The sequence below is a fragment of the Tetrahymena thermophila genome (genome assembly GCF_000189635.1).
Source record: "Tetrahymena thermophila SB210 genomic scaffold scf_8254638, whole genome shotgun sequence".
Classification (NCBI taxonomy): domain Eukaryota; phylum Ciliophora; class Oligohymenophorea; order Hymenostomatida; family Tetrahymenidae; genus Tetrahymena; species Tetrahymena thermophila.
The window spans coordinates 64,338-83,152 of NW_002476407.1; the positions used below are offsets into that span (position 1 = coordinate 64,338).

At 21.7% G+C, this 18,815-nt stretch overlaps 2 protein-coding genes across 2 annotated transcripts; both read left to right on the forward strand. All coding sequences in view use genetic code 6, as the record gives it.

Annotated features, from left to right (window-relative positions):
• Positions 1-1,304: 1,304 nt before the first annotated feature.
• Positions 1,305-10,043, forward strand: TTHERM_000188501 (transmembrane protein; the record flags this gene model as incomplete). Its single annotated transcript, XM_012797745.1, has 16 exons — positions 1,305-1,772; positions 1,822-2,612; positions 2,668-2,791; positions 3,225-3,686; positions 3,737-4,228; positions 4,346-4,861; positions 4,911-5,021; positions 5,081-5,202; positions 5,256-5,312; positions 5,369-5,652; positions 5,709-6,391; positions 6,452-8,688; positions 8,782-9,173; positions 9,224-9,716; positions 9,769-9,928; positions 10,020-10,043. 16 exons carry the CDS (start codon positions 1,305-1,307, stop codon positions 10,041-10,043), a joined length of 7,416 nt encoding a protein of 2,471 aa, XP_012653199.1.
• A 2,961-nt stretch (positions 10,044-13,004) lies between these two features.
• Positions 13,005-18,784, forward strand: TTHERM_000188503 (hypothetical protein; the record flags this gene model as incomplete). The annotated part of the gene is made up of 15 exons (XM_012797746.1): positions 13,005-13,471; positions 13,520-13,557; positions 13,893-14,310; positions 14,367-14,490; positions 14,700-15,161; positions 15,211-15,702; positions 15,886-16,401; positions 16,451-16,561; positions 16,619-16,740; positions 16,791-16,847; positions 16,904-17,187; positions 17,244-17,926; positions 17,985-18,183; positions 18,421-18,688; positions 18,754-18,784. 15 exons carry the CDS (start codon positions 13,005-13,007, stop codon positions 18,782-18,784), a joined length of 4,272 nt encoding a protein of 1,423 aa, XP_012653200.1.
• Positions 18,785-18,815: the final 31 nt, after the last annotated feature.

Sequence of the window (18,815 nt, forward strand, 5' to 3'; positions counted from 1 at the left end):
CAGCTTTTCTGCCTACTAAAAAGCTTATCAATAATACAAATTCTTTTATTGCTTGCTTTAAAGTTAATTTTTTTTCTAAAATTTAGCTTAAGATATTCATTATATTAATAATCTATTGATAATCTGATTTAAATATATTTTTTTTAATTTATAAATGACGATAACAAAATTAAAATGTATTTTTAAATTAGGTTTTTGGTTTTATAATTTTTGATATATCAATAAAATGTTTGTATTTTAATAATGAATGGAATTTGCAATTCATTTTTGGAATTTGGTATAGATTTGATTAAATTCCCTCCTTGTTTAACTTTGAGCTTGAATAAATAAATTTGTTCAAACAAATTATTTAATATTTTTTGGGTACATTTATCATAATAAAGTTTTCTTTCTAAATCAATTTAATTGATTCCTTTGTATTTATTAGCAATCATTTAAATTTTTCTATTTATAGGATTGATATACAAAAATGCAAAAATATAAAAGAAGTGTTTTAAATGGTTGCTAATCATCAAACTACTTTTTTAATTCTATTATCATTAATTAGCATATATCAATTTAAACCTCTTAGTTTATATTTTAAATTACAATTTTGTTTCTTTTTAGATTTTATATTAAAAGCCATCATCAACATTAACTATTTTTCTTATTATTTTAGAAAATCAAAATTTTTTTAAATTTTAGATGAAATGAGCCTATAATTAATCGTTATTTCAAACTATTTAGAATGATAACAATAAAATTTAATTTTATTAATTTAATATACTATTCTAATATTAGCATATAACAATAAAAATTTTATTTGATATTTTAAAAGATATCCTATAATTATTCTTAAAATTCAAAATATAAAATAAGTAAAGACTCTCATAATTATTTTTCTGTGGAATAATGTATGTTATCTTTTTATTCATATAAAGCTTATATTAAATATTTAAAATTTGCTTGATTTTAATAAATATATAGCTTATTAACTTTTTAAAGACTAGTGATAATGCTTCACTATTTTTTAAATGTTTTGCAATTAAAAAATTTATAACAGAAAATTGGGTAATTAATTTAAAGATGAGTCAGTGTACCTAACTAGCATTAAATTTTTTACAATCGATTAGAGATGAGAAAAAGTTTATTTAAAAAGCTCTAATCAATTAAATTAATGTATGAAAATCAACAAATTTGTATTAATATATTAGTGCCTTTGAACATACATATTTAAATTAGATAAATAACAAAAGGTTTTTAAAACATTCAAAATAATTTATGGAAAATATATAAATAGTATTAACATAAAAAAATAAAAAAGAATGATAATTTCAATTACGATTACTTCTACTTTCTTAATAATAATACTTTAAGTAGTTAAAATAAAAGCTGTAGGGTGTCCTTTTAGATTAGATGGATGCACAAATTAAGATTTAAGGGTTAAACAGATTTTGTTACTAAAATCTAATCCTTAAAGTGATGTCTAAGATATCGCAGCTGTAGTTTACGATCCTTTCACTGTTGGAATTTTTAACTTTGAAATTAATAAATAACTCAAAGTTATTGAGCAGTAGGAAAATGTTTCCTTCTACTAAATTGATAAGGATGACAGGTCTCAACTATAAGCTTCAATTATTCATACTTTGGACGCGAATGGTAGAATAATAACATGGAATTCAGGTAACGGATTCAAATAAAATGTAGTATAAATACCAAATATTATTACAATATAACCTAATTCTTGTCTCAATTCTGAAGAAATGCTCGTGTTGACTTGGGATGATACAAAGGTAGAATAAACAAAAAATATATTATTTTAACTATCTTTTTTAATATTAGATTTATATTATCGATTTCTCTTAACAATAGAATATTCAGTTTGATAGTTTAAATGTTGATAAAGCTAAAATATTTTAAAATTGCTTTAATGATAAGATTAACAGAAGGTTTTTAATAATTAATTAACAAGGGTAGTTATACTCTTATGACATATAGAAAAAATTATTTAGCTTATAATTTCAAATTAATTAATTCAAGAGCTTATAATCTCTTTTTAGCACCTAAAATCAAATATCTATTTCTTACTAGTCAAGTTAAGGTTAAAATTTTGTTACATCTTATAAAAATAATACTTTGCAATTTATCGCTTCGTTTTCATAAATATCGACAAATGTTTTAGTAAGTAAGTAAGAAGATATTTTAATCTTAATAGGAAATAACAACTTATTTACGATTTGGGAAATAAAATCACAAAAAATAATTTATATCCCAGATTTTTAGAAAATTTATTGCGATTAGAGAGATTCAAATAACACAAAAGTTGATGGAGTTATAAATTTTAAGTTTGGCTCAATAAATGAAAAAGATGAAGTAGCAGTAGTTTCTGATTCTTATATTTTTGTGTATTCAATATAAGAGAAAAAACCAATTCTTTTCAAAAGCTAAAATTTAGGGTTAAGTTGGTTTTAAGCTTTTGTTGTTTAAAATAGTGTAATCCTTAGCCAAACTTACTCTGTTTCTAGCATTGATAAAAGGACGTCAAGAATCAATTATTTAATGAATTATTTTTCGAATGGATAATCTATCTATGATAGACCAGTTTAGCTAGAAGTAGATAACGAATTGAACAGGTAGCTTATTTAATTAAATTTATTTTGTTTCTTATTATTGGCATAAAATAAATAGAGTAATATATAGTGATTTCAAAGGAAATTTGTAAATTTGGTCTTAAATTAACAATCAATAGGAGTATTTCATTTCAGAATACGGTTCACCATTATTTTTCATTCTAGATAAGTAACTTAACAAGGTGATTAACTCAATTTATAAAATTTTTACCATACTTTAAAAATTTTTTAAATTAATTACTTTTATTTGAATATTTTATCAATTTAAAACTATTTTATTTTATTCTAACACTATGATTACTTTTTAAATTAAAAAGCAAACTTATAGTCCATTTTTAACATTAAGCAGCTTCCAAAAGTTTTAAATCCTCTGGTGGATGAGGAAGCTCCAGAATTTAAATTAAGGATTAATAGCTTATTTGATAAATTAATTAATTAAATAATTTTATTTAATTTGTCATAAAGGTCTTCTTTCTTAATAATTTTTTATTTTGAATACTCAGTTTTAAACATTAGATTTTATCCTATAATTTATTTAATTATTCAAATTCATAGTTTATACAGGAATTGAATTCATGAAAATAATAATAATTTTTATTTTAAATTTATTTATAGTTAGTTTTATACACTAATTCTACGGTATAGGCAAAGATTTAAATCTATGATTATCAAGAAGTAAAGCTATTAGATACTTTATCATTTCCTTACTAAAATACCTAATTGTTAGATACATTTTTATTGTACCAAGACAAAACAAATGGATATCTATTGGGTTTCGATAAGGGAAATACAAATTATGTTATTTACAGATTTACGGAGGAATCTAATTATCCTACTCTTTATAGTTGTACTCTAATTAAAAATGGCATTATTACAAATACTAATATTTATTTGTTAGAAAATTCTAAATAATTTTTAGTTCAAATAGCAGGAGTTTTGTACATGTTTAGCTATTTACCAGAAAATGGAAATAGACTTACAAGTTTCACTATAGCTGGATAAAATATTTAATATTCATTCTTTTAATATATCAAGTCAGCTTAAAGACTTATATGCGTCCAGGACACATCTATATAAGTAGTTTTTAATTATTTTTAAATTTATTTTAAAATAATTTCATAAAAAAGATTTATTAGTTTAGTAGTGGCCAATTTAATTTATAAAATCAAATAAATTATTATTCAGGACAAAGTAATTCAATATTCTTAGCAGAAGCATAAAACACTTTGATAATTTAGAGAACATCTTAACTCTTTTTTAAAAACTACTTAACTTAAAACGATTAAATGATAAATTTTAATAATCTCTAGATACTACGTTATTAATACGACTCCTCTCAATCACTTTTGATATGCTTAGATAGTAGCTTTATGATTACTGTAATAGATGTGTTAGCAATTAAATCTTTATATCATATATAAATTGAAGAGAATAAAATAGCCTTCTTCAATATACAAGAAGATATTAATTTCATAATAATTAGCTATTATAATGGTCAAATCTTAATTTATGATTATTAAGCGAATGTTATTGTTTCAACTTACAATAATTATTTATACAGTTTGCTCTATAAGTTTGATAAATCTAACAATAATTTAATACTTTAATCTTAGCTCTAAGTAATTTTTGAAAAAAAATTTCATTAATTCTATATTTTTAAGATTTTTGATTATTTTTAAATTTTTTGTAAAATCTTTTAAATTATTTTAAATTAAAAACTAAATGTCTAATAAAAGGTTTCTTCAAAAAGATTGACAAATCTTGGTCTTATTAGTCAGATAAATAATTATTCACTTTACTATTTTTGGGTAGATGAAATGACTGGACTAACTTTTATTTTAACGGATTAAATTATCATTATTTATAATCCATTTACATAAGAGTATCTTCCACAATTTTCTGTTGATTTTGATTTTTCTTTAATCTACGCTATATATTATATTCCACAATTAGATTTTCTTTTGATAGGATATTTTGACTACTAAGTAAATAAAATATATGTTTACAAACTAAGCTCTTAAGCACATCTTGCTACTTTGGATCACAATATTAAACATTGCTACTACGTCTATACCTTCTTTTATGACAGTTACTCTAAAAGACTTTTTTCTGGCTGCGCATATCCAGCAAGTGTAATAGTTTGGGACCTAAATAACTTTTAAATGATTAAGCTCCTTGATAAGATACTTTAATCATCGGTTGTTGAATCAATTAAATTTTATCCTCAAAAATAAATTATTTTAATGAGTGGTGTAAGTTAGCTTAAATCTTTCACATTTAATAAACTTTTTTTTGTTTTAGTATAATTGGTGGGGTGTTACTGTAGATTATAATACACTAGAGAAAAGATGCTAAATATTGGGTATATTTGGAGAAATTGATTATAGTCATAATCTACAAATTTTGTGGGATGTATTTTTTTTAATTTTTTATTAGTCAAAAAAAATAATTTCAATAAATTAATTTAAAAGCAAAATGGAGATTTTCGTATTTTTGATATAAATTGCCACTAAATAGCATTTTAGCATGCTCACACTGGGTGGATTAAATAGCTTTTAATAGATGAAGCAAATATGTATCTGACAACATTAGGGTAATTTTCTTGAATAACTCTATATCTAAAATTAATAATTTATTATTAAAAAGTTTTGATTAATATGTTAAATTATGGAACTACTAAAATATTACTTAGCCTATATTAATGTAAATAAATTAATATCATGTTCAAAGTAAAGTCTAATATTATAATTAAAAAATAGATCTTAACGCTTTTTAACATATTCCCTAACATATGGTTTGTTAGATAATGATAACAATTTGGTTTTAGTAGTAGACTCCTAAGGTTATATATATATTTTATCTTATCCTGATTTAAATCTTCTCAAAGCAATTTAAGCAACTTTTGCTTAAATAGATATGATTTCTTTGATTAAACCATTTAATCTTATTGCTATAGGTAGTTACGATGCTAGTTGTTTTTCATTTTATAATCTTTTTGAATTAATTTCTCCAAATTAAAATGAATTGTATTTTAGATACGAAGGTAAGTTTAAACAATTAATTTGATATTTAAAAATAAAAATGTTTATACAATAATAGGTATTTTATCTACTTTAATGACTGATCAAGGAGTAATATTCCACTAACTTGGAAATATAGTCTAATCTTGGAATTATTCTACTTAAAAACTAATTTATGGGTTTTTTGTAAACAGTTAGTTTGAATCTTTCGAGGCAGAAAGTAGATTTTTATCTTTGAGTAGATATTAAAACTTAGCGGTTCTTTTTACAAGGGATTAAACGATTTTCTTCAATACCAACACTTTAGATATAATTAATGTTCAGCAATTAAAGTGTATGAATAGTATTTAAATCTAAATATTTTTAATTTGCGCATTAACTAACAAACTTACTGTATTTAGTTTAGATAGCTTTTCTATTTATTAGTAAATTGTACTAAATCCAAACTAAAGCATTATATCATTGCAGCAAATATTTCAAACTGATTCTTTCTTCGCTACAACTACATAAGGAGAAATCATTTGTTACTCACTTCAATCAAATTAGTTTTTGAACAAATTTTAAACCAAAATACTAAATCAAGCTATTGCTAATTATTAATAGATCTAATAAAATGAATTTTACATTATTTTAGCCTCTGCTTTTGATGGAAGTTTTGGATACATTTAAATTTCAATAGATTTAAATAATATCAATTAACTTGATTTTAATCTTCCTGGTAAAAGTTCTCATGCTCACAAAATTATATATTTTAACAACAATGTAATAACAATCAATTTTTAATTTTTAACTAACTAACAAATTTATTTTTTAACAAATAAGCTGTTCATAAAAAGGATTTCAGACTACTATTTAGGTTTATATAACATAAACACTATGAATTAAATTACTTAGATTAAAAGTCCATGTGTGGGTTATACATATAAACTAGATTTCAGTTAAGAGTACGATTTAATTTTACAGAGCTGTGTAGGAAATTATAGAATTAATTAGCTATCTACATTTTAAGATATAGTTTATGGTAGGTTTACAACATAGCTTAAATTAACTAAAATATATACAGAAACATTAAATTAGATCATTTTTATCAATAAAGATTACTTTATAGATGCATATGACCATTAAATATTTATTTTTTAGATAGATTATAAGTAAAGTAAAATTACTTTAATTGGTAGTTACTAAGGAGATCATTCATTGGGTTCAATAGTAAGCTATAATATTATAAATGATTAAAATAATATATTTATTTAGCTAGTGCTATATTCTGTCAGCAAAATATCTAAAGTTTAACTTCCAATCTAAGGAGATAATAGCTGCAAAGAAATATTATCTTATAACTAAATATCAGAGGTCTTGCTTTCAATACAAGATGTGTATTACTAAATTTCAAATTATTTTAAAATAGAAGAAATGATATTTACTTTAACTGTAGATAAATACACTTACTTATAGCCTTTATCCCCTTTTATATTTTCATAAATAACTCAGTTAAATATAATGTCTGATCCTGTCTAAAATATTAAGTAGTCTATAATAATCAGTTAAGAGCTATTTAACTCTTTCTAAGGATATGATTATATATCTTTAGAAAACTTTAATATATAATCATCAAAATCAGAATCAAATAATTAAAGTTTTATAATAAGCAATTTAAATTCTTTTACCCTCAAGGACATTTTATTTACAAATCTAAATCTGTTCTAATTTGATATAAGTTTAATATATACCTTAATTTTTCAGAATATATCATTTAAAAATATGTAAATGAGCAGTCAAATATAAGTAAATTTATTTAAATTCTCTTCAATAGACACAATAATAATTAAGGATGTAGAAATAGTTTAGTGCTCATTTAAATAGATTACCCTGTTTAATTTTTAAGATGATATTAAAAATAAAAAAACCTCAATTTTATTTTCTGGTTTGATAATAAATAGTTCAGAGTTTAATTATGACAATAATTTATTGGTTGCAGCACCCTTATTTATATCTAATTATAACAAAGTTGAGATATAAAATTTCATCTTAAACTCAAATATAGGAAATGGAATATTTTTCATACTAAGTAAAGTTATTTAAAGCATGTCCATTAATGGAGCAAGTTTGCTAGATAATAAAGATATTTTATTTTTATCTTATAGTCATAGCTCACAATAATCTTAGTAGAACATTATTGCTGTAGAATAGATAACTGATGATAGTGTTTAGTTATAAAATCTTATTCTATTTAATAATTTTTTTAATATTAGCTAAACAAAAGCAATTACTTCTTTTATAGATATTAAAACTAGTAACTTGACATTAAATTAATGCTAAATATAAAAAAATAGTGTATTTTAAAATAATTAAATATCTATATTAAGCTTAAGCTAGTTGGTATACTTCAATTCATCAGACTTAAGCTTTACTAACAATCAAGGATTTTAAAACTTATTAGCACTTTCAGATTCCTAAAATAAAAACTAAATAAGCAAAATGATTTTTTTGAATAATAAAGGAAATATTTTGCTATTGATCGCATAATCAAACTTACTTCTTAGTGATTCTTAAGTATAATAAAATCTGTCATAAGAAGCAAACTAGCAATAATCCTTGATAAGTATCCTTTCTAATTCTTCTGTAATCATGAATAATATCTAGTTTGGAGAGAATATTTCTAATAAGGGAGGATCTATTTACGTATAATAAAGCGAATTAATTATATTAAGTAGTTTATTTAACAATGATAAAAGTTCATATGGAGGATCTATTTATTGTGACAATTCAAAATTAAATATTACTAATTCTTAATTTGATAATTGTACATCTTCTTTTGGAGGTTGCATATATGCTTTTCAAAGTAATTTAAGCTTAGACAGTGTTAATTCCAGTTATTCAAAAGCTAGTTAAGATGGAGGGTTTTTATATATCAATAATATAAATAGGTTTACTTTATCTAACATAAATATATAATATTGTTCTGCATAGAATGATGGAGGATCAATTTATATTATTAATTCTGGTGGTATTGATTCTTTTATCACATCATCAAACTTTAATAATAATAAAGCACTTGGGTATTATATTTAAAGCTTATTTTTAGTTTTTATTTCAAAAGAATTATATTCAATATATATTTATCTTTATATATATCTTTTTAAAATAAATAGAAGTGGAGGAACATTGCTATTAGATAACTCTGAACTGATGATAAATTATACTAGCTTTAAATATAATTCAGCTGGTGTTGGTGGTGTTATTAGATATTTAAATTTAAAGCCAAGCTTTTTATTAAATACATAAAAGAATGTTAAAGATTCTTGCAAAACCTATAGTTTTAACTACTGCAAGTAAAATAAAGCTATTATATTTGGAAATTAAATAGCTAGCTATCCTACATACGCATCAATTTTTCCAAATAGCAATTTTAATGTAGATATAACATAATACCCTAATATTACATTTCATAATTTTAGAAGTGGACTAAATAATTTTGATTTATTTATTCAATTTTTAGATGAATTCAAAGATACAGTAAAATAAATAGATTTCCAAAATTAATGTAAAATATTAATTTATTTTTTAAATATATTTTTAATTAATTTTCTTAAGCCATAGTTGATTAAATTAGCTAAAATTTATTGAATGAAATCAGACAATATAGTTGTAGAGTGTATATTAATCAAAATTTTACAGATTTACAATCAGAAGTAATAAAATTAGATGGATCAACTTCAGCTGATTACTCCTTTTATGGATAAAATAAAATTGGTTGCTTAATGAACAATTTTAAAATAGCTGGCGTACCTGAAAGTAGTTCGTTTTTGATGCTTTAACTTAATGGGATGAGAGTAACTAATAGCACTAATTAATTTGTTGATCTTAATAATATCTAAATTAAGATCGAGTTTAGACAATGCGAAGTTGGAGAATTTTATACCCAAAATTGTGAAGGATGCTAATTGTATGAGTGCTCATAATGCTAAAATGGGACTTACTCTTTAATTAAACCTGAAAAAAGTAAATAAATTGAATGTAAAGAATGTGATAAGTCTCAAGTCGAATCATGCTACTTGAGTGAAATTAATTTGAGAGAAAATTATTGGTAAAATAAATTTGAAAAATTCATTTTTATAACTTGTTAATTAATTAAATAGGAGAACAAGTAATTCATCTGATTAAATCTATGCATGTAGCAATTCCTTTAAGTAATGTAATGGAGATTAGTCAAAAGGTTATTGTAATATTGGTTATACAGGAGCTTTATGTTCTGCTTGCGATAATTACGGCATGTTATGGGGAGATAATTATGGATAAGTAATTTCCTTAGAAAGTTAAATACTTCAGTGTGAAAAATGCTCTGAAGTAAGTCAAAATTTTTATAAATAAACTTTTATAATCATTTTAGTTTTATTTTATTTAATTTTCATGACAATAGAATCATAAAATAATAATTGTAAGATTTGTTAGATTAACCTCTTACAAAGACTAAATATTTTAAATATGGGAGTCTCACAATTCATATTTTAATCATCAGTTATTCTCAAGATAATAATTAATCAATTTTATATATTATCTATTCTCAAATATATCAACATATCTGAGTCCTTTAATAGAATTATTTCGATGCCTTCACTAAGTTCATAGCATGCATACATATTTAAGTAATCTCTAGACTGTTTTTTAGTATAATTAAATCTAAACTTAAAATTACAATACTTAAGGTTTCTATACATATCTATTATACTTCCTTTGCTTATTCTTGCTTTAATGTATATTTTCATAAAAATTATTTTGGCTCTTTGGATTTATTTCAAACCTGAAAACTATTTTTATGAAAGTGCAAAATATAATAATAAGAATATGGTTATAAGTACTTTGATATTATTTTCTTACATTACAACTTCTAATATATAATAATCTGCTTTAGAATTAATCTTTTGTGAAAGATTTGATAATTAATATTTTATGAAAAGTCAAATGGATGAAAATTGTTACACATAAGAGCATTATTTCTATATTGCATTTCTTATTTCTCCAATTTTAATTTTAGTTTCAGTTGTGTAGCCTGTGATAATTTTGTATATATTATACAAAAATATTAAAAATGCATCAAACAGTAAATAATTTACTGTGATAAGAAGGTATGGCTATTACTTTAAAGAATATAAGAAAACTAGGTGGTGGTGGGAAATAATCAAGACTCAATAAAAATTTATAGTATCTATTCTTGCTGCAGTATTTAAAAAAAGCTTTATAACTTTAATTTAATCAATATTATTTTGTCAAACAATATATTTGATAATACTGATTTATTCCAAGCCATATGAGGATAGAAAGATCAATAGGTTGGAAAGAAATTCTGCTATTTTAACATTATTAATATTTTGGGTAGCTTTACTTAACTAATAGAACTAAGATAATTTTATTTACTAAGCATCTTAAGCTATAATAATGCTACTTTTCATAATTTTATTTGGTAATTACTTATAAAATATAGCTTTTATTAAAAAGAAAATTAGCTTATAGTTATTTAAAAATAAATAATAGTGTTTATTATAATTGAATTACTAAATAAATATATATAGTAACCAAATATAAATATATATTTTTTTTAATAATAATGAGCAAAATTTTTTTTTATTTTGGCAATAATATTAATATTTTATATTAAAAATTAGGTTTTTTGGCTTCAAGCTTTTTAGGAGTTTTAATAAAAAGAAATATATATGTGCTTTTTAATTTCAAGTGTTTCTTGTGGATTAGATAAAAGCTGAAAAATTATACTAATAGATAAGATAAATAATAATTAATTGTACAGTATCTTAAGGATCACCATTTTGGCTTGTATAATATACTTTTCAGTGAAAACTAAAGTTAATTTAGAGTTTTTAAAAAGTAAGTATTTATTTTAATTTATTTATTTAAATTATTAAGAATAAATTATTTTTTTTTAACAATTTTATTTATTAAATGATGGATTTTATTTTTTATTAAAGTTGGAAGAAAGTTAAAAGTCTCATTTTAAATACTACCTCAATTCATCTATTTTAATCATAGATCATTAAGTAAAAGAAATTAAAATATATCTAAAGTAATAGATTTTCTTCTAATAATATCTTTAAATAAAAAAAATAAAATGTGATTGATATTAAATAAGATTCCAAATTTAAATTGTAGCATAAAATAAATAATGAAAATTAATCAGATTCACTTAAGTAGCAATCTGTATAAGATTCAGTTTGATGATATATTTGATTCATTTATTAATAATATTATTGCTATTTAAAAATTATATAATGTCTTTTTTATTTGTATTGTTTTTTTTAAATTAAATATATAATTCATTAATTAAATACATTTTTATTTAAAATATAAACTATTTTTATGTTTTTTTTTTGTTATCATATTCAGATTTTATAAATACTTTTAAAATTAAAATTTATTTGATGTGATGTATTTTATTTTTTTTTAAAATATTATCTATCTTATTTGAATATTAAATAATAGAAATCCTCATTAATTAAGGCCCTAATATATTAAGGACCAAAATATTATAAAATAGAAAATAATCAAATTTTATGAATTTTTACAAAAAATTAAAAGGCCTTTATTTTTATAAAATCACAGGTAGATCTGATAAATTCTGACAAATTAAAATAAAAAAAGCAAGAAGGCTACTTAGCTTTCAAATTTTAAATAAAATCTTATTGAAATATTTTTTATTTTAGAGTGGGATTAATTTTTTGATTTGAAATTAATAAAAATAAAGCGACAAAGCCTTCGCAATCATTATGGCTATTTTTTTTACTTAGATTTATTAATTTATCTTTGAACTTTTTATTAACTTTAAATTAATTTGAATCAGAGGGAGTTATTTAATTATTAAAATTATTTTTGAATAAGAATGGTTTATTGATATGAAATTAATAAAATCAAGTGACCCAAGCTTTGGTTATCAGTGCAGTTATATTTTAGTTTTGGTTTATTTGTTGATTTCAAATCTTAGTAATTCAATATTTATTTTTAAATTTATGCAACTGGCAACATTAACTCTACTCATAAATTCGAATCTTTGATGAGATTAGTTAATTTTGAATTTTAAATATTTTTTCATTTTTTGTTGATTTTTAATTATGAATGAAGCGATTTTATTTTTTAATTCTAAATTGTTTTTGATTATCTATTTAAATTATTTTGATTTAGTTAGAAAAGTTTATTTAAAAAACTCTAATCAATTAAATTAATATTTGAAAATCAACAACTTTGCATAAATAAATAAGTGTCTTTAATTATCCATATTTAAATTAGATAAAAAGCAATAGGTTTTTAAAACATTCAAAATAATTTGTAAAAAAAAAATTATAAATTAACACAAAAATAATTAAAAATAATGATAATTTCAATTTCCGTTACTTCTACTTTCTTAATAATATTACTTTAAGTAGTTAAAATATAAGCTGTAGGATGTCCTTTTAGATTAGATGGATGCACAAATTAAGACTTAAGGGTGAAACAGATTTTGTTACTAAAATCTAATCCTTAAAGTGATGACTAAGATATAGCAGCTGTAGTTTACGATCCTTTCACTGTTGGAATTTTTAACTTTGAAATTAATAATAATTCAAAGTTATTGAGCAGTAGAAAAATGTTGTCTTCTACTAAATTGATAAGGATGACAGGCCTCAACTATAAGCATCCATTATTCATACTTTGGATGCGAATGGTAGAGTAATAGAATGGAATTCAGGTAATGGATTTAAATAAAATGTAGTATAAATACCAAATATTATTACAATATAACCTAATTCGTGTCTTAATTCTGAAGAAATGCTAGTGTTAACATGGGATAATTCAAAGGTACTTTAAACAAAAACATATTATTTTAACTATCTTTTTTAATATTAGATTTATATTATCGATTTCTCTTAACAATAGAACATCCAGTTTTATAGTTTAAATATTGATACAGCAACAATATTTTAAAATTGCTTTAATGATAAACTAAATAGAAGGTTTTTAATAATGAATCAAATAGGCTAATTATACTCTTATGACATATAGAAAAAATTATTAATCTTATAATTTCAGATTAATTAATTTAAGAGCTTATAATCTCTTTTTAGCACCTAAAATTAAATATCTATTTCTTATTAGTCAATCTAAGGTTAAAATTTTGTTACATCTTATAAAAATAATACTTTGCAATTTATCGCTTCGTTTTCATAAATATCGACAAATGTTTTAGTAAGTAAGTAAGAAGATATTTTAATCTTAATAGGAAATAACAACTTATTTACGATTTGGGAAATAAAATCACAAAAAATAATTTATATCCCAGATTTTTAGAAAATTTATTGCGATTAGAGAGATTCAAATAATACAAAAGTTGATGAAGTTATAAATTTTAAGTTTGGCTCAATAAATGAAAAAGATGAAATTGCAGTAGTGTCTGATTCTTATATTTTTGTGTATTCAATATTATAGAAAAAACCTATCATTTTCAAAAGCTAAAATTTAGGGTTAAGTTGGATTTAAGCATTTGTTGTTTAAAATAGTGTAATCCTTAGCCAAACTTACTCTGTTTCTAGCATTGATAAAAGGACATCAAGAATTAATTATTTAATGAATTACTTTTCTAATGGATAATCTATCTATGATATACCAGTTTAGCTAGAAGTAGATAATGAATTGAACAGGTAATTTATTTAATTAAATTTTTATTGTTTTTTTTTATTGACATAAAAATAAATAGAGTAATATATAGCGATTTCAAAGGAAATTTGTAAATTTGGTCTTAAATTAACAATCAATAAGAGTAATTTATTTCAAAATACGGTTAATCATTACTTTTCATTATAGATAAATAACTTAACAAGGTAACTCAATTTTTAAAATATTTTTACTATATTTATAAAAATATTAAAATTAATTGTTTTTTAAATTAAAAAACACAATTTTTTCTCAATTTTTAACATAATGGAGCTTCCATGTTTTAAACTCTTCAGGATGCAGAAGCTCAAAAATTTAAATCATTGATTTGATGATAACTGATAATTAATTAAATATATTTTAAATTAATTTATAGATGGTTTTATACACTAATGCTACAATATAGACGAATATTTATATCTATGATTACCAAGAGATAAAGCTATTAGATACTTTATCATTTCCTTACTAAAACACTTAATTATTAGATATATTTTAATTATACCAAGACAAAACAAATGGATATTTGTTAGGTTTCGATTAAGGAAATACAAATTATGCCATTTACAGATTTACGAGTGAATCTAGTTATCCTATTCTTTATAGTTGTACTCTAATTAAAAATGGCATTATTACAAATTCTAATATTTACTTGTTAGAATAGTCTAAATAGTTTTTAGTTTAAATAGCACGAGTTTTGTATTTGTTTAGCTATTTACCAGAAAACGGAAATTAACTTACCAGTTTCATTATAGCTGGATAAAATGTTTAATTTTCTTTCTTTTAATATATCGAGTCAGTTTAAACACTGATATGCGTTCAAGAGACATATATATAAGTAATTTTTAATTAGATTGAAATTTATTTTAAAATAATTTTATAAAAAGATTTATTATTATAGTAGTGGTCAATTTAATTTATAAAATCTAATAAATTATTATTCCGGACAAAGTAATTCAATATTCTTAGCAGAAGCATAAAACACTTTGATCATTTAGAGAACATCTTAACTCTTTTTTAAAAACTACTTAACTTAAAACGATTAAATGATAAATTTTAATAATCTTTAAATACTATATTATTAATACGATGCCTCTAAAGCACTTTTAATATGCTTAGATAGTAGCTTTACAATTACTGTAATAGATTTGGTTGCTATAAAATCTTTATATCATATATAAATTGAAGAGAATAAAATAGCAATCTTCAATATACAAGAAGATACGAATTTCATAATAATTAGTTATTATAATGGTCAAATCTTAATTTATGATTATTAAGCTAATGTTATTGTTTCAACTTACAATAATTATTAACCCAGTTTACTCTTTAAGTTTGATAAATCTAACAATAATTTAATACTTTAATCTTAACTAGAAGTAATTTATTATCATTTATATCTTTGATTTTTTTTATTAATTAAAATATAAGCCAGAAAAAATGAATAAATAATTTCGTTTATTCAATTTTTAAAAACATTTTAAAGAAATTAAGATTATTTTTAAATTTTTTATAAAATCTTTTAAATTTTTTTAAATTAAAAATTAAATGTCTATTAAAAGATTTCTTCAAAAAGATTGACAAATCTTGGTCTAATCAGTCAGATAAATAATGATTCACTTTAATATTTTTGGGTAGATGAAATGACTGGACTAACTTTTATTTTAACTGATTAAATTATTATTATTTATAATCCGTTTTCATAAGAGTATCTTCCACAATTTTCTGTAGATTTTGACTTTTCTTTTATATATGCTCTATATTATATCCCTCAGTTAGATTTTCTTTTTATAGCATATTGTGACTACTAAGTAAATTAAGTATTTGCTTACAAACTAAGCTCTTAAACACGTATAGCTACTATGGATCATAATATTAAACATTGTTACTATGTCTCTACCTTGTATTATGACAGCTACTCTTAAAGACTTTTTTCTGGATGCGCATATCCAGCAAGTATAATAGTTTGGGACCTAAATAACTTTTAAATGATTAAGCTCCTTGATAAAATACTTTAAGCATCGGTTGTTGAATCAATTAAGTTTTATCCTCAAAAATAAATTATTTTGATGAGTGGTGTAAATTAGCTTAAATCTTTCATATTTAATAAACTTTTTTTTGTTTTAGTATAATTGGTGGGGTGTTACTGTAGATTATTACACACTATAGGAAAGATGCTAAGTAATGGGTATATTTGGAGAATTTGATTATAGTCATAATTTACAAATTTTATGGGATGTATATTTTTAATTTTTAAAAAGTAAAAAAAATAACTTCAATAAATTAATTTAAAAGCAAAATGGAGATTATCGTATATTTGATTTAAATTGCTATTAAATAGCATTTTAGCATGCTCACACTGGGTGGATTCAATAGCTCTTAATAGATGAATCAAATATGTATCTGACAACATTAGGGTAATTTACTTGAATAATTTTATCAAAAATTAATAATATATAATTAATAGTTTTGATTAGTATGTTAAATTATGGAACTACTAAAATATTACTTAGCCTATATTAATGTAAATAAATTAATATCATGTTCAAAGTAAAATCTAAAATTATAATTAAAAAATAGATCTTAACGCTTTTTAACTTATTCCCTAACATATGGTTTGTTAGATAATGATAACAATTTGGTTTTAGTAGTAGATTTCTAGGGTTTTATATATATATTATCTTATCCTGATTTAAATCTTCTCAAAGCAATTTAAGCAACTTTTGCTTAAATAGATATGATTTATTTGATTAAACCATTTAATCTTATTGCTATAGGTAGTTATGAATCTTATTGTTTTTCATTTTATAATCTTTTTGAATTAATTTCTCCAAATTAAAATGAATTATATTTTAGATATGAAGGTAAGTTTAAACTATTAATTTAATATTTAAAAATAAAAATGTATATACTATAATAGGTATTTTATCTACTTTAATGACTGATCAAGGAGTAATATTCCACTAACTTGGAAATATAGTTTAATCTTGGAATTATTCTACTTAATAATTAATATATGGGTTTTTTGTAAACAGTTAGTTTGAATCTTTCGAGGCAGAAAGTAGATTTTTATCTTTGAGCAGATATTAAAACTTAGCGGCTCTTTTTACAAGGGATTAAACGATTTTCTTCAATACCAACACTTTAGATATAATTAATGTGCAGCAATTAAAGTGTATGAATAGTATTTAAATCTAAATATTTTTAATTTGCGCCTTAACTAATAAACTTACTGTATTTAGTCTAGATAGCTTTTCTATTTATTAATAAATTGTACTTAATCCAAACTAAAGCATTATATCATTGCAGCAAATATTTCAAACTGATTCTTTCTTTGCGATAACTACATAAGGAGAAATCGTTTGTTATTTAATTTAATCAAATTAGTTTTTGAACAAATTTTAAACCAAAATACTAAATCAAGCTATTGCTAATTATTAATAGATCTAATAAAATGAATTTTACATTATTTTAGCCTCTGCTTTTGATGGAAGTTTTGGATACATTTAAATTTCAATAGATTTAAATACTATCAATAAATTTGATTTTAATCTTCCTGGCTAAAGTTCTCATGCTCACAAAATAATATATTTTAACAATAATGTAATGAGAATCAATTTTTAAGCAATAAATTAATTAATTTATTTTTTAACAAAATAAGCTGTTCATAAAAAGGATTTCAGACTACTATTTAGGTTTATATAACATAAACACTATGAATTAAATTACTTAGATTAAAAGTCCATGTGTGGGTTATACATATAAACTAGATTTCAGTTAAGATTATGATTTAATTTTACAGAGCTGTGTAGGAAATTATAGAATTAATTAGCTATCCACATTTTAAGATATAGTTTATGGTAGGTTTACAAGATAACTTAAATTAACTAAAATATATACAGAATCATTAAATTAGATCATTTTTGTGAATAAAGATTACTTTATAGATGCATATGATCATTCAATATTCATTTTTTAGATAGATTATTAATAAAGTAAAATTAATTTAATTGGTAGTTATTAAGGAGATCATACATTAGGATAAATAGCAAGCTATAATATTATCAATGACTAAAATAATATATTTATTTAATTAGTGTTGTATTCCATCAGTAAAATAACTAAAGTTTAACTTCCAATCTAAGGAGATAATAGCTGCAAAGAAATATTATCTTATAACTAAATATCAGAAGTCTTGCTTTCAATTTAAGATGTGTATTAGTAAATTTCAAATTATTTTAAAATTGAAGATATGGTATTTACTTTAATTGTAGATAAATACACTTACTTATAGCCTTTATCTCCTTTTACCTTTTCACAAATAACTCAGTTAAGTATAATGTCTGATCCTGACTAAAATACTAAGTAGTCTATAATAATTAGTTAAGAGCTTTTTAGCTCTTTCTAAGGATATGATTATATATCATTAGAAAACTTTAACATATAATCATCAAAATCTGAATCAAATAATTAAAGTTTTAAAATAAACAAT